Source organism: Callionymus lyra, chromosome 13 (assembly GCF_982586985.1).
Source record: "Callionymus lyra chromosome 13, fCalLyr1.hap1.1, whole genome shotgun sequence".
NCBI lineage: Eukaryota > Metazoa > Chordata > Actinopteri > Syngnathiformes > Callionymidae > Callionymus > Callionymus lyra.
This window is the reverse complement of record NC_141830.1, coordinates 22,651,742-22,676,342: the sequence shown is the minus strand read 5'-3', so window position 1 is coordinate 22,676,342 and position 24,601 is coordinate 22,651,742. Positions and strand designations below refer to the sequence as shown.

The 24,601-nt window shown below is 36.9% G+C and overlaps 1 protein-coding gene across 1 annotated transcript; it reads right to left on the bottom strand.

Annotated features, from left to right (window-relative positions):
* Positions 1 to 1,468: 1,468 nt before the first annotated feature.
* unc93a (unc-93 homolog A) lies at positions 1,469 to 14,006 on the bottom strand. Its single transcript, XM_087806427.1, has 8 exons — positions 13,917 to 14,006; positions 12,111 to 12,292; positions 11,825 to 12,054; positions 5,998 to 6,123; positions 3,215 to 3,426; positions 2,998 to 3,133; positions 2,804 to 2,935; positions 1,469 to 1,758 (listed from the first exon to the last, which is right to left on the bottom strand). The coding sequence occupies exons 1-8, from the start codon at positions 14,004 to 14,006 to the stop codon at positions 1,469 to 1,471; spliced, it is 1,398 nt and encodes a 465-aa protein (XP_087662553.1).
* Positions 14,007 to 24,601: the final 10,595 nt, after the last annotated feature.

Below are 24,601 nucleotides of genomic sequence, written 5' to 3'. Positions count from 1 at the left end.
TTGTTGCTGATGTCATCCAGCTCTACTGCTCTTTTGACCCAACTGAGCCCCAGAGGCTGAACAGCTTAGTCAATTGTTTGCTAGAAATCAAACAATGAGTGAAAACACTTTGCAGCTAAATGTGGACAAAACTGAAACTCTGGTGATTGCTCCTGATGATAAGATTCCAGGGTTGAGTCAATACTTGGGTGACTTAGGTCAGTCTGTCAAACCGAGCCTGAGAAACCTGGGTGTCTCTATGTCTCTTGTTCAACACTGCAGAAAACTGACCAGAAACTGTTTCAACTGAGAAAAATCTCTTAATTTAGGAAAATGTTGTCACAACACGATCTGGAGCTTGTAATCCATGTGTTTGTGTTTTCTTGTTTAGACTATTGTAACAGTTTGTTTTTGTGTCTAAACAATAAGGAGCTGTCTCGCTTGCAGTTAATTCAAAACTCTGCAGCGAGAATTGTAACCTGCTCTAGTAGAAGAACATTTCTCTGATCCTTAAAACTCTTCACTGGCTTCCAGTTTCTTTCAAGATCAATTTTAAAATTCTGGTTCTTACTTTCAGATCTATTCATGGTCAGACCTTCCATCAGTGGATATGTCTGTACACTTATTAAAGCCTTAAAGGTAAACTAATGTGACTCCTGTGTTTTTAAATGTTCTTTCTCTCAGGTGCATCAAGTCCCGCATAATGTAAAATTTGCTCCATTATTTGAGGTAAATTCTTAAAAAATGACATCGTAATATTCATTATCATCAGGGTGCTGGTCGTTCCATAAGAATTAAACCATATTTTCACTCCGCACAACTTCATAATTGACAAATTGTGTCGTATCTTCCCATCATGAGAGGCCACTCCTCCATCATCCTCCAGTCTCATCTTGATGACCTCATTCATCCATCAATCTCGTAATCCTCTTCCACCGCCATCATCTCTGAATTCAAAACCTCCAACAAACAAGTGTTTCAGTGCATGCTGGGAGGCTCCATTTAATAAGACTAGATTTTCTAAGTGAGTCGATCCCATTTTTGAAGTTACTACAACTAAAAGTTCAAATCAATGGATGATAAAATGTTCAACCCAAAACAAATCAAGTCCACATAGTTGCACACATGAAGCCGCACATGCTTGTTTAAAGAGATGAAATGTATTTACAAATAAACATCTGGACTCGCATCACATTAACAGTTCTTAAAAAATAATTGAACTGTTGCTTCTTTCATATCCTGATGCAATATTTACATTTATAAGAGTTTAAACGATGAGTCGTCAAGCATAAAAAGTTGTAAAGATAGACAAAGATAACGTTTTCCGTCTGCGATAAAACATGATGACGTCAGCAGTTTATTGTCTCTTAAACGCCTCTGACCTTGAAAAGATCTTGCTGATTAAAATAAAAGTATAAACCGTAAATGATGCACGTGATCACCTTCAGGATCAGGATGAGTCCGATCCGCCAACATGGCCTGAAAAGTCTTACATTTCCGTCTCACAAACGACTCGTTTGGTCGTCGGTTCGATCCCACTGTGACCCTTGTAGGTCTGCTCCGAGGCGGGCGGCGCCGTGGGGTGCCTGTACTCGTGGTACTCCACGATGGGGAAGGTGACGGTGGTCAGCAGCAGGAAGAAGAGCAGGATGTAGAGTTTGTACTCCAGGCACAGGAAGGTGCTGTAGGCGAAGGCGATGACGAAGCCCAGGGACTCCCACATGCGGTAGTTTGCGAAGGCGGCCTCCTTCTCCTTCGGGAACAGGATCCCGTACAGAGCTGCAGGAGACACAGTGTGAGTGGAGGGTCCGGATCAGTACATAGTACTCTTTGGGTTCGACCCGTAATATGGCGCAAAAACTCAAAAGCTTAATCTTTTTTTTTTTAAACGGTTTCAATCGAAAAAAAAGTTGCTTCATTCAAAGAAAATATTTTATTTATTTTTTGTTTGTTTTCTTTGATTTGTGTCTAATCTCCAAAAAAGTTTCTTCAATGGAAAAGGTATTAAAGATTTAATTTTTTTAATTTAAGTTAAAGTTTTTAAGTCTTTAATTATGTAATAAAATCAAGAAACAAAACCTACTTTCATAAAATGGCCCAAACACAAAAAAAAGAAAACTTTTAATAAAAATAAAAAAATCTAAAAAGTTCCTTTAACGGAAGAAAAGTTCAATTGTAAAAGCGGCATTTTTACCATTACGGGATTTGTGTTTAGACTATTCTACCCTCAAAAGTTTATGCAAATGGTTGCAACAATGAAAAATAATTTATATTTTAAATGCCAAAAAAGTTGCTCTTATTATGGGAATTGCATTTTTCTGAAGCCTTTTTTATTTGAATAACAAAGAAACAAAACTACCTTCATACCAAAAAAAAATTAATTAATAATTATAATTATTAAATCATTGCTTCAGTGATTAAAGTACTTTTATAAATGATAAAAATAATAATAATAATGAGACAAAACTACCTCCATTCAAATGTCATTGCATTAAAACCGATCAAACACAAAAAAGAATAATCGAGTAGAGGAAAGGTTTTAAATGAAACTGAGGGGTACTCAACATTTCTAATAGCACGAGGAATGAATGAGTCCCTGAGTCTATTAGTGTTGCATCATGGGAGGAGCATTCGTGCTTCATATGCTTCTCTGCTCACTGATGACAGTGTTCAGAGGATGATGTCATCATCATGATGGACAGTAGTTTGTTCAGTGATCTCCTCTCTTGTCACCAGTGAGTCCAGCTTCAGGCCAACAAGTTGATCCCAGAGTGAACTACAATCATCAGGTGTTAGATTCATGGTGGGTCACAACAGAACCTACAGTTGGTCTGGGTCTGCCAGACGGCGTCGGCCGCCCCCCACAGAGCGGGGAAGACGAAGAACAGTCCCAGGCTGTCGGGGCGAGGCTTCCAGAACAACAGAGCCATGATGACGGAGAAGTTCAGCAGAGCCGCTGGAAACAAAATTTAGTGACTCAAGACTTTGGGTTTTGAAAGAATTGTGGCCTGGTCTCACCGAGCAGGAACAGCGCGGGTCTGCCGGTGTAGCGAGCCAGACGCCCCCAGAGGTAGGAGCAGACGGAGTTAGTCGCCCCGAAGCACATCATGACGAAGCCCACGAAGTGAATCCCCAACGCACACGTGACGTAGTTCTGCAGGAAAACCATCAAGTCAGTGCCGCTCACCTAGTGGCCACCTGCAGTATTACATCAAGGAGCACTCGGGCGTCTCACCTTGGTGTACTCCCCCGACAGGAAGCTCTGCTCGAAGCCGCTGTACATGGTGAGCGGGATCAGCGCCACCAACCTCCAGTCCCGCAGCTGCCGGAACGTCGCCAGGAAGGTCTTCCAGAACGGGTCCCGGTTCCCCCGGAACTGGCTGGTCTGTTCCTTGTCGATGTTGTCCAGGAACACGACCACGATCAGCATAGCCAGCAGACCCACGCCTGCAACACACCACACGTGTGACACTCTAACAGGGGGCAGAGGCCGCATGAACAGATGGGATTAAAACTGAGTGTTTTTTGATTATGATTTTTTATTTTGTCAGTATTTTTACTCAATGATCTCTTATTGATTCAGTGAAAACTGTTTATCCCTTGTGTTATCTCTGGGTCAAGGTGACCCGAGGGCCCGGTAACAAATGTGTTTGTGGTATCCCTTGTGTTATCTCTGGGTCAAGGTGACCCGAGGGCCCGGTAACAAATGTGTTTGTGGTATCCCTTGTGTTATCTCTGGGTCAAGGTGACCCGAGGGCCCGGTAACAAATGTGTTTGTGGTATCCCTTGTGTTATCTCTGGGTCAAGGTGATCCGAGGGCCCGGTAACAAATGTGTTTGTGGTATCCCTTGTGTTATCTCTGGGTCAAGGTGATCCGAGGGCCCGGTAACAAATGTGTTTGTGGTATCCCTTGTGTTATCTCTGGGTCAAGGTGACCCGAGGGCCCGGTAACAAATGTGTTTGTGGTATCCCTTGTGTTATCTCTGGGTCAAGGTGACCCGAGGGCCCGGTAACAAATGTGTTTGTGGTATCCCTTGTGTTAGCTCTGGGTCAAGGTGATCCGAGGGCCCGGTAACAAATGTGTTTGTGGTATCCCTTGTGTTATCTCTGGGTCAAGGTGACCCGAGGGCCCGGTAACAAATGTGTTTGTGGTATCCCTTGTGTTATCTCTGGGTCAAGGTGATCCGAGGGCCCGGTAACAAATGTGTTTGTGGTATCCCTTGTGTTATCTCTGGGTCAAGGTGACCCGAGGGCCCGGTAACAAATGTGTTTGTGGTATCCCTTGTGTTATCTCTGGGTCAAGGTGACCCGAGGGCCCGGTAACAAATGTGTTTGTGGTATCCCTTGTGTTATCTCTGGGTCAAGGTGACCCGAGGGCCCGGTAACAAATGTGTTTGTGGTATCCCTTGTGTTATCTCTGGGTCAAGGTGATCCGAGGGCCCGGTAACAAATGTGTTTGTGGTATCCCTTGTGTTATCTCTGGGTCAAGGTGATCCGAGGGCCCGGTAACAAATGTGTTTGTGGTATCCCTTGTGTTATCTCTGGGTCAAGGTGACCCGAGGGCCCGGTAACAAATGTGTTTGTGGTATCCCTTGTGTTATCTCTGGGTCAAGGTGACCCGAGGGCCCGGTAACAAATGTGTTTGTGGTATCCCTTGTGTTAGCTCTGGGTCAAGGTGATCCGAGGGCCCGGTAACAAATGTGTTTGTGGTATCCCTTGTGTTATCTCTGGGTCAAGGTGACCCGAGGGCCCGGTAACAAATGTGTTTGTGGTATCCCTTGTGTTATCTCTGGGTCAAGGTGATCCGAGGGCCCGGTAACAAATGTGTTTGTGGTATCCCTTGTGTTATCTCTGGGTCAAGGTGACCCGAGGGCCCGGTAACAAATGTGTTTGTTGTATCCCTTGTGTTATCTCTGGGTCAAGGTGACCCGAAGGCCCGGTAACAAATGTGTTTGTTGTATCCCTTGTGTTGTCTCTGGATCAAGGTGACCCGAAGGCCCGGTAACAAATGTGTTTGTTGTATCCCTTGTGTTATCTCTGGATCAAGGTGACCCGAAGGCCCGGTAACAAATGTGTTTGTTGTATCCCTTGTGTTATCTCTGGATAAAGGTGACCCGAAGGCCCGGTAACGAATGTGTTTGTTGTATCCCTTGTGTTATCTCTGGGTCAAGGTGACCCGAAGGCCCGGTAACAAATGTGTTTGTTGTATCCCTTGTGTTATCTCTGGATCAAGGTGACCCGAAGGCCCGGTAACAAATGTGTTTGTTGTATCCCTTGTGTTATCTCTGGATAAAGGTGACCCGAAGGCCCGGTAACGAATGTGTTTGTGGTATCCCTTGTGTTATCTCTGGGTCAAGGTGACCCGAGGGCCCGGTAACGAATGTGTTTGTGGTATCCCTTGTGTTATCTCTGGATAAAGGTGACCCGAAGGCCCGGTAACGAATGTGTTTGTGGTATCCCTTGTGTTATTTCTGGATCAAGGTGACCCGAAGGCCCGGTAACAAATGTGTTTTTTGTATCTCTTGTGTTATCTCTGGGTCAAGGTGACACGAAGGCCCTGTAACAAATGTGTTTGTGGTATCCCTTGTTTTTCGGGCCTTCGGGTCACCTTGATCCAGAGATAACACAAGGGATACCACAAACACATTTGTTACCGGGCCTTTGGGTCACCATACTATTTAAGTTTGTACTTTTATTTGACCTTTATTACTGTTATATCGAATACATTATAGTGATTTTATTATGACGTTCCTTTTTGAATATATTCAACTTTTACTTCGAGATTAATGTTTTCTATTTACTACTTTTATTTAATATCGATGATGATTGTTTACATGTTTTTTAACTTACCTTTAATTTTTACTGTTAACTTTATTTAATGTTTACATGTGTAATTATTTATTTATATTTATTTACTCAAAATATAAAATCATTTTAATAGCATGTTTATTTACTGTCTTTAATCGTTTATGTAATTTTCAAATGATTCAAATGTCTTGTCACGTGTCCAGTGCTCACCGATGTAGCAGCCGACCAGCGTCCACACCAGCTTCTGAGCAGGTCTGCTGGGCGTGTGGGTGACGTTCATGAAGAGTCCACAGTCTGCAGCTCCACACGTCTGCAGCTGCTCCTCCGTCACGTTCACTGGTGGACAGAAACTCTTTCAAACGACTGATGCGCCCGAGATCAAGGTTGAAACGTTAAAATGAATACAACTAAGATTAAATGTAGAGGAAGAGTTGGGACTTTGGCTCCACCTTAGTAATGAATTGAATGAATTGTTTCAAAGGTTTCTTTTTTCTTTAAATGTTGTTGTTTTTAAGCATTGATGTATTTGTATTAAAACGTGGAAATAAATCATTTTTATATTAAAAGGTTTTTAATTTAATTAATATATTTAAAAAATATTTGTATTACAGATATAATGGTCGAATAAATTAAAAAATGAAATTATTGTCAAAGGAATATCATTTTTTTGTGTCAAAATAATTCCTTCGTATTGAGACTATTCTTTTAAATTCAATATTAAAATATTATTGCATGAACATTGAATTAAAAAAGCTACAAATAATGTATTACATTTTGAAATAAAATCTCCTTTTTAAACATAGAAAGTGTTCAATATTTGTGAGAAAAAAAACATTTCAATAAAAACTTACTTCACTAAAATAAAAACTAAAGAAATTTTTTTTTTTTTTTTTTTTCACTGATATACTTATTATTCTTCTAATGTTATATTTTCTCATGAATTATTTGTAGCTTCTACATTATTTGCAAATGGAATGAGTTTGAAACTCGCCATTTTACAGCAATATTTTTGAGGTTTATGTCACAGACAGTTATAATAATATCGTCAGTTATAATCATATCATCAGTTATAATCTTACCATCAGTTATAATCTTACCATCAGTTATAATCATATCGTCAGTTATAATCATATCATCAGTTATAATCTTACCATCAGTTATAATCTTACCATCAGTTATAATCATATCGTCAGTTATAATCATATCATCAGTTATAATCATATCATCAGTTATAATCTTACCATCAGTTATAATCATATCGTCAGTTATAATCATATCGTCAGTTATGATCATATCGTCAGTTATAATCATATCATCAGTTATAATCATATCGTCAGTTATAATCATATCATCAGTTATAATCATATCATCAGTTATAATCATATCGTCAGTTATAATCATATCGTCAGTTATAATCATATCGTCAGTTATAATCATATCGTCAGTTATAATCATATCATCAGTTATAATCATATCATCAGTTATAATCATATCGTCAGTTATAATCATATCATCAGTTATAATCATATCATCAGTTATAATCATATCGTCAGTTATAATCATATCGTCAGTTATAATCATATCGTCAGTTATAATCATATCATCAGTTATAATCATATCATCAGTTATAATCATATCGTCAGTTATAATCATATCGTCAGTTATAATCATATCGTCAGTTATAATCATATCATCAGTTATAATCATATCATCAGTTATAATCATATCGTCAGTTATAATCATATCGTCAGTTATAATCATATCATCAGTTATAATCATATCATCAGTTATAATCATATCGTCAGTTATAATCATATCATCAGTTATAATCATATCATCAGTTATAATCATATCGTCAGTTATAATCATATCATCAGTTATAATCATATCGTCAGTTATAATCATATCATCAGTTATAATCATATCGTCAGTTATAATCATATCGTCAGTTATAATCATATCGTCAGTTATAATCATATCATCAGTTATAATCATATCATCAGTTATAATCATATCGTCAGTTATAATCATATCGTCAATTATAATCATATCATCAGTTATAATCATATCATCAGTTATAATCATATCGTCAGTTATAATCATATCGTCAGTTATAATCATATCGTCAGTTATAATCATATAGTCAGTTATAATCATATCGTCAGTTATAATCATATCGTCAGTTATAATCATATCGTCAGTTATAATCATATCGTCAGTTATAATCATATCATCAGTTATAATCATATCGTCAGTTATAATCATATCGTCAGTTATAATCATATCATCAGTTATAATCATATCATCAGTTATAATCATATCATCAGTTATAATCATATCATCAGTTATAATCATATCGTCAGTTATAATCATATCATCAGTTATAATCATATCATCAGTTATAATCATATCATCAGTTATAATCATATCGTCAGTTATAATCATATCATCAGTTATAATCATATCATCAGTTATAATCATATCATCAGTTATAATCATATCGTCAGTTATAATCATATCATCAGTTATAATCATATCGTCAGTTATAATCATATCGTCAGTTATAATCATATCATCAGTTATAATCATATCGTCAGTTATAATCATATCGTCAGTTATAATCATATCATCAGTTATAATCATATCGTCAGTTATAATCATATCGTCAGTTATAATCATATCATCAGTTATAATCATATCGTCAGTTATAATCATATCGTCAGTTATAATCATATCATCAGTTATAATCATATCATCAGTTATAATCATATCGTCAGTTATAATCATATCGTCAGTTATGATCATATCGTCAGTTATAATCATATCGTCAGTTATAATCATATCATCAGTTATAATCATATCGTCAGTTATAATCATATCGTCAGTTATAATCATATCGTCAGTTATGATCATATTGTCAGTTATAATCATATAGTCAGTTATAATCATATCATCAGTTATAATCATACCGTCAGTTATGATCATATCGTCAGTTATAATCATATCATCAGTTATAATCATATCGTCAGTTATAATCATATCGTCAGTTATAATCATATCGTCAGTTATAATCATATCGTCAGTTATGATCATATCGTCAGTTATAATCATATCATCAGTTATAATCATATCGTCAGTTATAATCATATCGTCAGTTATAATCATACCGTCAGTTATGATCATATCGTCAGTTATAATCATATCATCAGTTATAATCATATCATCAGTTATAATCATATCGTCAGTTATAATCATATCGTCAGTTATAATCATATCATCAGTTATAATCATATCGTCAGTTATAATCATATCGTCAGTTATAATCATATCATCAGTTATAATCATATCATCAGTTATAATCATATCGTCAGTTATAATCATATCGTCAGTTATGATCATATCGTCAGTTATAATCATATCGTCAGTTATGATCATATCGTCAGTTATAATCATATCGTCAGTTATAATCATATCGTCAGTTATAATCATATCGTCAGTTATGATCATATAGTCAGTTATAATCATATCGTCAGTTATAATCATATCGTCAGTTATGATCATATCGTCAGTTATAATCATATCATCAGTTATAATCATATCGTCAGTTATAATCATATCGTCAGTTATAATCATATCATCAGTTATAATCATATCATCAGTTATGATCATATCGTCAGTTATAATCATATCGTCAGTTATAATCATATCATCAGTTATGATCATATCGTCAGTTATGATCATATCGTCAGTTATAATCATATCATCAGTTATAATCATATCATCAGTTATAATCAAATCATCAGTTATGATCATATCGTCAGTTATAATCATATCGTCAGTTATAATCATATCATCAGTTATAATCATATCGTCAGTTATAATCATATCATCAGTTATAATCATATCATCAGTTATAATCATATTGTCAGTTATAATCATATCATCAGTTATAATCATATCATCAGTTATAATCATATTGTCAGTTATAATCATATCGTCAGTTATAATCATATCGTCAGTTATAATCATATCATCAGTTATAATCATATCATCAGTTATAATCATATTGTCAGTTATAATCATATCATCAGTTATAATCATATCGTCAGTTATAATCATATCGTCAGTTATAATCATATCATCAGTTATGATCATATCGTCAGTTATAATCATATCGTCAGTTATAATCATATCATCAGTTATAATCATATCATCAGTTATAATCATATCATCAGTTATAATCATATAGTCAGTTATAATCATATCGTCAGTTATGATCATATCGTCAGTTATAATCATATCGTCAGTTATAATCATATCGTCAGTTATAATCATATCGTCAGTTATGATCATATAGTCAGTTATAATCATATCATCAGTTATAATCATACCGTCAGTTATAATCATATCATCAGTTATGATCATATCGTCAGTTATAATCATATCGTCAGTTATAATCATATCATCAGTTATGATCATATCGTCAGTTATGATCATATCGTCAGTTATAATCATATCATCAGTTATAATCATATCATCAGTTATAATCAAATCATCAGTTATGATCATATCGTCAGTTATAATCATATCGTCAGTTATAATCATATCATCAGTTATAATCATATCGTCAGTTATAATCATATCATCAGTTATAATCATATCATCAGTTATAATCATATCATCAGTTATAATCATATTGTCAGTTATAATCATATCATCAGTTATAATCATATCATCAGTTATAATCATATCATCAGTTATAATCATATTGTCAGTTATAATCATATCATCAGTTATAATCATATCATCAGTTATAATCATATCGTCAGTTATAATCATATCATCAGTTATAATCATATCATCAGTTATAATCATATCATCAGTTATAATCATATCGTCAGTTATAATCATATCGTCAGTTATAATCATATCATCAGTTATAATCATATCATCAGTTATAATCATATCATCAGTTATGATCATATCGTCAGTTATAATCATATCGTCAGTTATAATCATATCATCAGTTATGATCATATCGTCAGTTATGATCATATCGTCAGTTATGATCATATCATCAGTTATAATCATATCATCAGTTATAATCATATCATCAGTTATGATCATATCGTCAGTTATAATCATATCATCAGTTATAATCATATCGTCAGTTATAATCATATCATCAGTTATAATCATATCATCAGTTATAATCATATCATCAGTTATAATCATATCATCAGTTATGATCATATCGTCAGTTATAATCATATCATCAGTTATAATCATATCATCAGTTATAATCATATCGTCAGTTATAATCATATCATCAGTTATAATCATATCATCAGTTATGATCATATCGTCAGTTATGATCATATCGTCAGTTATAATCATATCATCAGTTATAATCAAATCATCAGTTATGATCATATCGTCAGTTATGATCATATCGTCAGTTATAATCATATCGTCAGTTATAATCATATCGTCAGTTATAATCATATCATCAGTTATAATCATATCATCAGTTATAATCATATTGTCAGTTATAATCATATCATCAGTTATAATCATATCATCAGTTATAATCATATTGTCAGTTATAATCATATCATCAGTTATAATCATATCGTCAGTTATAATCATATCGTCAGTTATAATCATATCATCAGTTATAATCATATCATCAGTTATAATCATATTGTCAGTTATAATCATATCATCAGTTATAATCATATCGTCAGTTATAATCATATCGTCAGTTATAATCATATCATCAGTTATAATCATATCGTCAGTTATAATCATATCATCAGTTATAATCATATATTCATAACTAGTTGTGATGTTGTGAAGCAATGATTGTTTACAGCTGATGCTTGTCTGATCCAACCAGTGATAGACACTTTGTAAAAGTCCTTTTCTTTAATGTTATTCCAGGTGAAGTTTGAACTTTATTGACACGTGTGTGAGAGACGCTGTGATGCTCGGTCATGTGACTTTTTTTTAATGACACAACGAATGTCTTTGTTACCTTTGTTGGAGTCCTGTCCGAAGATGAGCGAGGACATGAGGTTCCCCCACACGGTGGACGACTGGAAGAGGAAGAAGAAGATCCCGAAGTAGCGGTTGATGACCTCAGAGCCCTTCCTGCCCTCCTCCTGCGCCTGAGCGTTCCCGGAGATCGTCAGGTAGGCACACTTGGCCGACCACAGCGTGGAGCCGCCCAGACCCAGGAGCACCGAGGTGGGCATGAGAGTGTACCTGGTGAAGGTCAGGAAGGTCAGGCGAGTTCTCGACTCGAGCTCCGTTCTCCTCACCAGCCGGGGTAGAGGTTCCCGAAGGAGTAGGAGACGTAGCAGCCCATGCTGATCACGATGGTCCACTTGCAGCCCAGGTTCTTGATCATGATGGGAGGCAGGAACATGGAGGAGAAGATGATGGTGGCGTAGATGATGCTCAGAGAGGCCACCCCCATCCCCTCCTCCGCGTTCAGGCTGCTCTGAGGATGAGACCAGGTGAGACGTCCATCAGAATCTCCAAACGGTTCAAGGTCGATCACGATAACAAGTCTAATCAGCTACTAATGTCATTTTTCACGGCAGTTTTTCATGTTTTTGACACTTTTATTAGCAGAAGACGGGACAAAGTCTGACTTTCAGTGACGACCAGAGAACCTTTGACTCTCAGTGTCCAACGTTGACCAGAAATCATGGACGTCTGATGTTTCAAAAACATGTTTTATTCGTTTGATTTATGTCTAAACACACAGTCCTTTCTGTTTGTCACATACTGTCACTATTATCACCTTTAATATGATTTTCTCAACAAATGTGTTTGTGTGTAGAAGGAAGAGAAACAAACCTATTTATAAATGTGACAAACTAAATTGTTTCTGATGACACATCTTTGTATCTTTCAGTTTAATCTCTTTTCTAAGTTTAAGTTAAATGATACATTGGTCGTTGCTGACGGTCGTGTCTCTCAGTCTATAAGTGATTTTGTGATGGATTCGACTTCATGTAGCGAGAGTTCAAGATTTATTCCCTCGTGTTTGGTGTGTGTGTGGTTTGTGACGACCAGGAACTGCTGTGTTTATTACTTACAATTAAAACTCACATTCTAGGAATTTTCCATAGAAATTACTTTAGGTTTAAAACGTTTTTAAAACTGATTAATCCACTCAGTTTGGATAAACAAAAGTATGTTAATAAAGCTTTAATTTTATTTTTAGAAACAGGTAGATGAGCTGTTATATATTACAGTATGATCACCTATTTATATATATATGTATATATATATATATATATATATATATATATATATATATATATATATATATATATATATATATATATGTATGTATATATATGTATTAGGGGTGTAAGAAAATATTGATATAACGATTTATCGTGATATTTTTGTTATAATATTCAATAGCACTGTTTCGATATTGAAATTATATTTAACATTTTATTTTACTTCAGAGTTATTTTATGGTTTTAGGTTCTAGTTGGCAACATTCGTCATTTCCTCCGTGACAAAGTAACAACAAAACCAGGGAAATTAGTAAAAAAGAGAAGGATACACCAGAGTCCAGCAGCTTTTAGAGATGTTTGGACTTATTTTGGCTTTTAATTAAACAGTTAAAGAATTAAACACTGGTCCAGGTTGTTTGTATTAATGCACTTCATTGTTGATATAAGTTTACATTTGTTGTTCATATTTTGAGAAGCACTTTCTTACAAACCCGTTCACATTTGATTAGAGAAAGTATTTGCTAATTGATTTGTTGTAAAAGCCATATATATATATATATATATATATATATTTGTTTTTTTCCCTCAAACACCGAGAAGTATAAATATATGACCAGATTAATTGCAGCTCATGGTCTTGGTTTTAACAATTAAAACATGTGCAGAACAAAACGTTTTTTTAAGGATTTGAAATAATAATTTTGAACTGACTATTACTACACAGATATTGTCAAATGATTATACATCATCTGTTTGTAGTTTTGCTAATGAAACGCCTGCTTCCAGCTCATCCTCGTAGCCAATTATTGAATTGAACCATTTCATGATCTGATCCTCTATAACGTGGTCACGACCATCTCCGCTCACCTGCAGACTCTGCAGACTTCCAAACGCGGTGAAGAGGAACAGGAACCCCACAGAGACCACCAGGACGTTCTTCAGGTTGCGGTTGATCATGGTTGCCTTCGCTTCACGACCCCAGACAGAGGTGAAGATAAGTTGAGAGAGTGTGTCTGGAAGCAGCTGCTGTGTAGAAGACAAACAAGTCCTCATAGAGTCCAATATATGAGGGCGGTCGAAGTTCAACACAAGCTCACGCTTCAGCAGATCTTTATCTCTGGACGTCCCAAACTTTCTCTGTTACTCACTCGTGTTTTTGGCTGTTTATACCAGTGAGAATCTCCAGATATAAGCTGGTCTTTGTTTGGACACACGGTATCTCTGGGACCTCCAGGAGCAGCTGGAGCAAAGTTTTACTGCTGATCTTAACTTTAAGAGCTCCACAGAAGCACAAGATAATCTCAGAGTATTCTCTGTGCAAAAAAAGTGGTAAAAAAAAGACATTGCATTAAAATGAAGTCACATATATGTTTTATTTAGAATGCCATATCCATTCGAATCTCCTGGTGAACGTCACCTCCACAGAAATGACAAACATAACTTTAAATTAAAGTTTTTAATTTATTTGAGGAAGACGATTTTCCCGGAACCTTTCAGAAAATTACAGCACAGTCAATGAATGATAAACTATACAATAAGTTGTAAAAGATAGATTGAGAGATGAAACTTTATTGCTCTGCCTTTGTAAACATGTGATGCTAATGTCAAATGCTAACAGTAACATGATGCTTCTAACGAATATTCAGTCGATAAATGAAGTTTTTTAATAAAACTTTTATATAGATTTAGTTAAAGAGCAATCACACAAGAAAATATGACGTTTATTTTCATAATGACACAAACTCTAAAAAACAAAATATATATTAAAGAAAACTTTCTCCAACTTAAATATATTTTATTCAAGTTGAAAACCAAAAGAAGAGAAAAAAAGTTCAACTTTATCTTTTATCAACAATGTTTCAGATTATTTTATCGTGGATTAATGGAACAACCATTCTTTACAACAGTCAAACACATTAATAAAACTAACAAGTGTAATTTCTTCCTACTTTGATCCGTTTTGCTCTTGAGCAGGTGTGTTTCTTCACACACTTTCAGACAAGAACCGATGACGTCAATCCTGGTTCTGGTCGACCCAACGTTTTATTTTCAAACTGCAGTGTGGACCGATAAGGGTCTGATAAGCGATCTAGACATCGTGTTTTTTACTCTTGGACACATTGACGCTTACCTTCGTTTCCTGGTTCCGGTTCGGCTCTAAACGCTAAACATGCTTTTTTCTATTTTTAATTTGGATCGTAAACGCGTGTTCTTGTAGTTAACATGCTGGCCACCAGAGGGAGGCAGGGCAGAAAGAAAGCGTTATACTGAGCGGATTCATCAGTTTGGAAATGTGAAGCAAAACAATAATCCTGTTGAAAGAATTATTACGATATCATAAAATATTAATAAATAAAATTTTATTTGAAGGTCACAGCAAATATACGTTAGAGTATTCGAGTATTATTAGAATTGCAGATGGAGGAAATCATATCAGCTCCAATTACAGGTTATTAAATAATAGGTTGTGTGCAGGGCCGGGTCTAGGCAGGGGCAAGAGGGGGCCTGGCCCCCTCAAATAAATGTTGTGCCCCCTCAAACTTACATGTAAGTAAGTAAGTAACAGCACAATGCCCCCTCAAGATTTGTGGCTGCCCCCTCATACATGCCTGTCTAGACCCGGCCCTGGTTGTGTGTACTGGAGTTGTTGACAACATGTTCTACTGTAGATACTAGTTTAGAAGGTAAATATTGTAATAAGTATTTCAAATACATCTGCTTTGTTTACCGGTGATAAATATTGAAGACAAACTTGTTGGTCAACATGTTGTGTTATCTGTCCAAAGCAGGCTGTCAATCACACAAGGGGCAAAAGAACACCGTACAAATAAACAAGATTGTAATAACATATTGGAATCAGAGTTAGAAATGTTTTACTGCCAGTAAAAGAAATAAATAAATATATCTATACTATTTTAAATATACATTTTAAATAACATTTAAGAAGTTTGACTAATAAAATACAATTCAAAAAGGGAAGAATTAAATTTAAGTGACATATACAAATACAAATAATAAAATAAATAAAATATAAACAATGACAGGTAGAACGAGTTCTTGAAGCGTGATGTTCTGGTGCGGATTGATCCTGCCCGAGAAGAACCGTTTGAACAATGGAACATAAATCTGATTTAAATATTATTTTTTATTTTCTATCTACAGTAGCACCTTCTTTGTCAAAAATGTTTCTCACAGCACATATGACTCGAGAGTTATGGAGCTTATCCTCAAACATGTCCGTATATCACTAATAGTTTTCAAATACACTTTATTTGAACCACAAAAATGTGATCTGCTGCCTCGTCTTCTGTGGCACTTGAGCTGCAGAATCACTGAGAGGTTTAATTTCCTTCAGTTCTGAGGCCTGTGAGAAGAATTCCACTTTTCTTCACACACTAATCCTGGTACCTGTCTCACTGCTCAAGAGGGGAACTCTCACGCACATTCACTCTCCTTCAATCTCTCTCTTGCTCGCCCCAAATCCCTGCAGGAATCTCAGACCCGTGTGTGAACCAGACGGTCCGATGACCAACGTAACCCCTGAGAGCTTCTGGACCGACATGTCAAACAGGTCCAGACCCACTGCAAGACTCCACATCTTCACGCGTGGAAAACATTATCACTGATAGAAATATCCTCAGAGTTCCAGTCAGACATGTGTCGACCAAGATGCAGCAGCTGCCACGGGCGTCGAACCCGCAGCTGTGTCTCCATGTTAGCAGCTGGACTCTGAGTTGACTGGAGCTGGTGTTTGAGCAGAGAGTCTTCCTCAGTAGTTTCATGGTTTAGAAACTTGAGTCCCGAGTTCTCAATCCAAGCTTGTCAGGGTTTTTTTTTTTTTTTTCCGACTGAATCATTAGTTTCTTAAAAATCTGTTTCTAGTCCAGTTGTTATTTAAGCACAAACTCTGAGCGTGTGTGGCTGATAAAGTACATTAAGTCAGAGTTTACCTCTGTTAGCATGTTGCTATCAACCAGCTTAACTTGTGTAGCTGGTTCTTGTACGAATGATGTGTTTAGTTAGCATCTTAATGCTGTTTGTTTTGTAGCATCATGCTAATGTAGAAGTTGATCATTTTGCAGCTTCATGCTACTATGTAGCTTTGCACTCTGTTAGCAGCATCTTGATTTTTTACCAGTTTCATGCTACTTAGCAACATCGTGCTTTTTTCCCCAGTTTTATGCTAGTTAGCAGAATCTTTCTCTTTTTTAACCATTTTCATGCTAGTTAGCAGAATCTTAATTTTTTTTTTAACCAGTTTCATACTTGTAAGCAGAATCTTTCCTTTTTTTTAACCAGTTTCATGCTAGTTAGCAGAATCTTTCTTTTTTTAACTAGTTTCATGCTAGTTAGCAGAATAATCTTTCTTTTTTTAACCAGTTTCATGCTAGTTAGCAGCATCTTGCTTTTTTACTAGTTCAGTGCTAGTTAGCAACATCTTGCTTGTTTGTATCCCAGTTTCATGCTAGTTAGCAGCATCTTGCCTTTTTACCAGTTCCATGCTAGTTAGCTGCATCTTGCCTTTTTCTAATTTCATGCTAGTTAGCAGCATCTTGCATTTTTTAACCAGTTTCATGCTAGTTAGCAGCATTAGCTACTTGCTAATTTAGATAATCTTGAAGCAGTAGCATTGTTCTTTATAAGCTTAATGCTATCCACTTCTTGCTAGTTTAACATCCCAAAGTAGCTTAGCAGTGTGGTAGTACTTCGGCGCGTCTTTCTTGCTAATAACATTAATAGTAGCATCATGCTTGTAAGTAGTCTCATGTTCATTTAGAAGCTTCACGCTAGTTAAGCATGATTGTTTATGAGCCTCATAATATTTAGCGTCATGCCTTTGTATCATTGTTAGAGAGCAGCTAGTGTGGCCATGTTTTTGTCTATGTTGTAGCAGCAACATGCTAGTTAGCAAAAATTGCTGGTTTATGAGCTTCGTGCTAGTTAACAGTGTGTTGCTAATGTGAGTGTAGTAGCGCTGTGCTTATTTGGTAGTGCCTTGCTACTTAGCAGCACCATGCTAGTTGAAGGAGCCATGCTTATATAGCAGCATTTACAGTGTTAAATGCTAATTGTTTCTTGTCTTGTCTTGTAGTCTTTTTTTGAGAGCGATTTTCGATGTTATTACACCATTATTATTTTTTTCTTAAAAGTAATTTTCTGACATTACAATCGTTTTTGTCATCATGGACACACAAAACGTTGTGTTGAAATACTTTTTGTCATGTTTTGCTTCATAACTCTTTGTTTCTCCTGATCCGTGTTTTCTGCTCTGACAGGAAATGGTGTGTTTGGTCCCATCCCACGTTCAATTCCAGGAAGAATGTCAGGTCTTTGCTATTTGTGCTGTGTGTGTGTGTATGCTGGTGTGCGGGAGTGTGAAGCAGACGAGCCATTGTTGTGTGTTTGCTGACGATGTGCATTATATGCTGCGTTTCTACTGTTGCTTTTACCAGCGACACAATGAAACCACAATCCAGAGGTGCTGACCCTCACACGGCTTTATGTCACTGTCAATAACACACACACACACACACGCACACAAACAACCTCACACACTTCAATCATTCTTGACTGCTTGTTGAGATGTTCAGGCCTCAGACTTGTATGAGAAAAGGTACATTTGTCATCCTCTGGAGAAGCATCACTCTGGACCGAGGCAGAACCAGACTTTGGAATCTGGTGGTTCTCGGGCTGAGAGGTTCAGACGCCCCCGAGAGAGACGATGAAGCTCCGTTAGAGAAACAACGTGCATGAATAATTCAGCTCGGCTTTTGTCTGCTCTCCATTTATCTCGTCCGTCGCTCTCCTCCGAGCTGCGACGCTCACTGACAGCTTTATTGTTGCTTGTGTGTGTGTCTGTGTGTGTCGACTACCCTTCACAAAAAGTGTCGCACACAGCGATGTATAGCAGCTGCAACAGTCTGTTAATTACAGTGTGCAGCCGAGGACTGTGGGAAAGTAGGCTCATCTCTTTTTATTGTGCCACACAAGAGCAGGAAAGTTTCTCCTCCTCAGGAGCTTGTCTCATCTCACGAGCTCGTATAGTCGTGACCCGAGGGTTGCTATGGCCTCCATTGTCCATATCTTTGCACTGAAATTGCTCAAAATGGCTTAGGAAAACAAATTGTTTTTAATTTCCTGACTAATTTTTTAAACCATCATGTGATTAATTTGTGGCGATATGATATTGAAGTCAAACTAACTAACTAATTATGAAAAAGTAATTGACCACAACAGATACAAGTCAATCATTGCCAACGAGGAAAGTAAACGGTTGAAGAGCGTCCCCTGAAACCAATGACATGAGTTGAAGTTTGAAAGTTCAAAAATTAAATTGACGACCAAAGAATGTCAAGTCAGTTAAGGTCAAAGGTCGTGGTGAGTTCAGGAGGAATTCCTTTAAAACTGTGGTCCTTACTTCGGAGAGGATGTGTAATAACGTCAATGTAATATTGAAGACACATTACTGAAGTCATAGGCAAATAAAAAGTCAATGCTTACAAAGCAAATCATCATCATAGTGTGATGTTGAGAGAAGCCTGATGAACACACACACATTCACACACACATGCACACACAGAGACAGGTTGAGTAGCATTCAGCTGAGGTGAATATCCAGAACCAGCTGAACGAGTCTCTCTGCTGATTCTCATCTCAGTGTGACTCATCAGGTACATCGACTCACCTGAGTGTGACGTCACGAGGAAGCTTCCTGACACTCCTTCTGCTGTCAAATACAGTTTACATCTGAGTTTATTCAAGCATCATTGCAGGAGCCATTGAAACAACACATAGATTTTCTATTAAACATTTATCTTGTATCATCTCTTTTAGTTCATTTGATCATTTCTACTTATGAAACATTTTTATTGTATTTCCATGGATTTTTCATGAACTCATTTTTACATCTGTTGTTGTGTGAGTTGTAAAATGTGACCATGATCGCAAGAACCTCTGTGTGCATGTGTGCGTAACGATTGTGTAACAGTTTCTCTGAGGATCTTTTGTATGTTTTGTTGTTGGTCTGATGTGACAATCGCGACTTCATGCAGCTGTGCTGGTTGTTGGGTGACACACGCACACAAGCACACACACACACACACGCACACACACACACACAATTTTCTTAATTTTGTTATTTTTTTACTATTCTATCTATTTTAGCACGTTCCTTATGATTTCACATTTATTATTTTCTTCTTGAAATTTGTGATTAATTTGACTTCCCTACCTTTCTTTTGTCTGATATCAGCTTTTATTTTGTATATGTACTTCCTGCGAGCTTTCCTAATGGCACCTTGAACTACAAGCAGTCAAGACACCTGGATATTCTTGGTCCGTTGTTCTCTCATTTTCAGTTGTCAGGTGCTGGAGCTTGATATTCTCGGTTCGGCAACACTTTTTTTTAAATGTTAAGATTCACTAGATTAACTTAACTAATATCATGTCAGTGCGAGGGGGGTCTGTTCAGGCATCAGTGATGTTAAAATGTGGAAGAGGACTTTGGTTTCATCAGACTTCTTCTACAGCTGCTCAACATTTGGGGCGTCGCCTCACAGCTGGAGGAGTCGACTGGTTCATGGACTCACGTCTGCTCTCTGGGCGTGAAGCTTTTCAGGGGAGAAAACACACAAATCAAGTCTGAGAAATGACTGCGTGTGTTTTGTTTTGTCCATTTTGTGGAGATATGATGTGAAGGTGCAGCTTCTGTGAATTCTTAATGCAATACACTTTAGGAAGTCGAGGTAAAAATGGAAGTAAACGGATCAACCTCAGGAACAATAATTCCTCTGGTTTCCTCCCAGAAATAACAAGCGGTTCTGTGGCTCACAGGAAACATCTGTTGCTGCTGTTGAGCTCAAACAGGAAGTAGAATGACATCATGAGACACTAACTCCAGGTCGACCAAACTCAACTCGTCATTGATATGAAACTTATTTCAGAAGAATATTTTTAAATTCAAGTAGGTCAAAGGTCGGAGCTTCAGCTTGTCTCCAGGAGAAAAGATAAACAGGAAGTAGAGCGAAGGTGTGATTCCACGTCTTTATCTGTCTCTTCTTCAAACTAATCTGTCTTGAACCAACCCGGACGATTGACTATCTCAGTGAGAGCAAGAATGAACTGCGGTGAAAGTGAGCGGCTGATAAGGTTTAAAATAGCGCAACAATAGAAACCAGGGAAGGAGGAAGTGGTGAGATGTTCGCGGTTGCGTCGTACGCTTTCTTTCCTGTTGCGGTTCACCACTTCTGCCACTGACCACTTCTGTGGTCAAATCAGAAGCTATGGAAAGTCAAGTCACTGCTTAACTCTGAGGGTCGTGAGGAGAGAGATGGAGTGATGAAGAGATGAGTGTGATGGAGGGATGAAGATGGCTTGATCAAAGACAGATGGAGGTTACAGGGAGGATCAACAGGGATGGATGGATGAAGATGGATAAGATTGGAACGAGATGAACACAGAATAAAGGCTTCAATGATGATGATGGAGGGATGAATGAAAAGATACAGTAGGAAGTGACAAAGATAGAAAAAGATGACAAGTAACAAAGATATATGATGATGGGTGGAGGAATAACAGTAGAGAAAAGACAATACTGTTAATGTGGATGGGTGAAGATGATAGAGGGATGGAAGATAAAGATGGATGGTTAAAAAGAAAGGAGGGATAAAATGGAAATATGGATGAATGAAGAGGATAATAACACAAATTGATGGATATAAATTAATAAAGGTGGATGTATGAGTAAATAGAAGGCAAAAATAATAACAGAACAAGATTAATGAATGATGAAATTAAAAAAACAGATAAAGATGAAGGGATGAGAAAATGTGATGGAGAGATAATAACAGATCCAGATGTATGGATGGGTAAAGAAGATGGATGACAGAACGAAAAAAGATGGCTAGATAGATTGATATGGAAAACTGATAAAGATGGAGGGATGATTACAAATAATGAAGATATAAAAACAGATGCAAATATATGGATATGAAAAATAAAATAGAGAGATTAAATCTGTTGAACGGAGGTTCCACCTGTGACGTCACTGGCTCTGGACAATATCGTCTCAGTCTGCTGCTGCATCAGCTGCTGTCACTCTCTCGTGACGTCACCCTCGTTCGGGAGCTCTCAGCCTCAGCTGTGGTGACTCATGGTTACAGGAAGTCCTGCTACATCGCGCCCGGAGCAGGAGCGTGTTCGCGTGCACGCGCCTGGTGTGGCGTTCCTCACCTACTCCGCAAAAATAACCGATGGACACTTCTCTCTCAAGAGAAACACATGATGAATAAACGTAATAATGCTCTTTATTTCTGGGAATTAATACCGGGTTTATTTTTTTAGGTTCTCAAATTTAACTTTCAAGGGTGCAGTTCACGTAACAACTTGAGTGTCCAAGATCATTTCACACGAAGAAGAACAAACAAAACAAAACAAAAAATCTGAAACCTTTATTTGAAGTGTTGTAAATACAACACAGGATTTGTTTTGGTATCATCAAAAAGTAAAACGATTACATGAACAGGAAGTAATAAAATACACAGAGACAGACTTATTGAAAGTGTCCATTCACATCATGATGTCGGCTGACTCGGGTCAACTCACTGTTCTGGTTCTTTTGAATCTGTCCTCAGCCTTTGACACAGTTGATCACCAGATCCTGCTGAGAAGACTGAGGGATGAAGTGGGACTGTCTGGGTCTGTGTTACAATGGTTCTCATCATACCTTTCTGGGCGCCGTTTTAGTGCCAATCAAATGAGGTCTGAATCAGCGGATCTGTTGTGTGGAGTCCCTCAAGGTTCTGTTTTGGGTCCTTTATTGTTTTTGCCGTACTTGATTCCCCTGGGTATAATCATTCAGAGAGTTCCTGTTGTTTCTTACCACATGTTTGCTGATGACATCCAGCTCTACTGCTCTTTTGATCCAACTGAGCCCCAGAGGCTGAACAGCTTAGTCAATTGTTTGCTAGAAATCAAACAATGGCTGAGTGAAAACACTTTGCAGCTAAATGTGGACAAAACCGAAACTCTGGTTATTTGCTTGAGGATAATGTTCCAGGGTTGAGTCAATACGTGGGTGACTTAGGTCAGTCTGTCAAACTGAGCCTGAGAAACCTGGGTGTTGTATTTGACAAAGACATGTCTCTAGTTACACTGTAGAAAACTGACCAGAAACTGTTTCAACTGAGAAAAATCTCTTAATTTAGGAAAATTATGTCACAACACGATCTGGAGCTTGTAATCCATGTGTTTGTGTTTTCTTGTTTAGACTATTGTAACAGTTGTTTTGTGTCTAAACAAGAAGGATCTGTCTCGCCTGCAGTTGATACAAAACTCTGCAGTGAGAATTGTGACTCGCACCAGTAGAAGAACTCACATTTTCCCGATCCTTAAAACTCTTCACTGGCTGCCTGTTTCTTTCCGGATCAGTTTTAAAATTCTGGTTCTTACTTACAGATCTATTCATGGTCAGACCTTCCATCAGTGATCTGATCCAGACTTACACCTCAGCTCGGGCTCTGAGGTCTGTGGATCAGAATCTACTGATGGTTCCTGAACACGCTTCCGGTCCAGAAGAGAGAAATCCTTCCAGGCTGTTGCTCCTAAGCTTTGGAACGATCTTCCTCTGTGTTTGATGATCTACTGACTCCTTCAAGAAACATCTTAAGACCTTCTTATTTGTGCTTTACCCTGATTTTATGGGACTCCTGTGTTTGTCTTATGTGTCTTGATCTTATAAAATATATATTTTAACTGTAAATTGTTTTTGATTGTTAAAGTGCTTTGTGACCCTGGTCTAGAAAGGGGCTCTAGAAATAACCATTACTTACTTACTTACACCATAATAGGAGAGATTAAAATTAAATTACATGTACATTATTAATAATGAATACAAATAAATAAAGAATACATAAAAATGATTGCACTTTTATGTTACATGTTACATTTATCTCAGTTAAATATATAGAAACAATGTTTTTATTTTTTTATTCGTGATTTTTTAAAGTTTAATGTGGAGTATTTGTTAGCCACAACATTAGCCAATTTGACATTTATACTTGTGTATCATACGTTTAAAGTCAAATAACTAAATCAATATTGTGTAAGAGTATTTATGAAAACAAATGTTATAATATTGGAGTTATAAAAGGTTACTTATGCACGTATAAACCTAAGAATAGACTAGAGTCTGCTATTGCAGGAGCCAAGGTCTCCAGCAGGCTAATTTATATGATTTAATTCTGGTTGTTGAATTTTCGACAAGGGTTCATTCTAAATCTTAAAAGATAATAAAACAACTGAAATGTATATATTTAAACTAAAATGTAAGTTACAGGAAATCGTCTTGTATGTGTATATTGTGTATGTTTTTTATATTGTATAAATATCAAGATATAATTTTGTAAATAAATCATAATCTTAATCTGTGTGAAGATGGCACAAATGAACAAAAACACAATGACGTCATAATCCTCTGAATTCAAGCAGCGTCATCAAATCGTTTCGGCGCGGAAATAGTTAAACCCGTACAGAAGCGCGTGCTCGTACGTGTA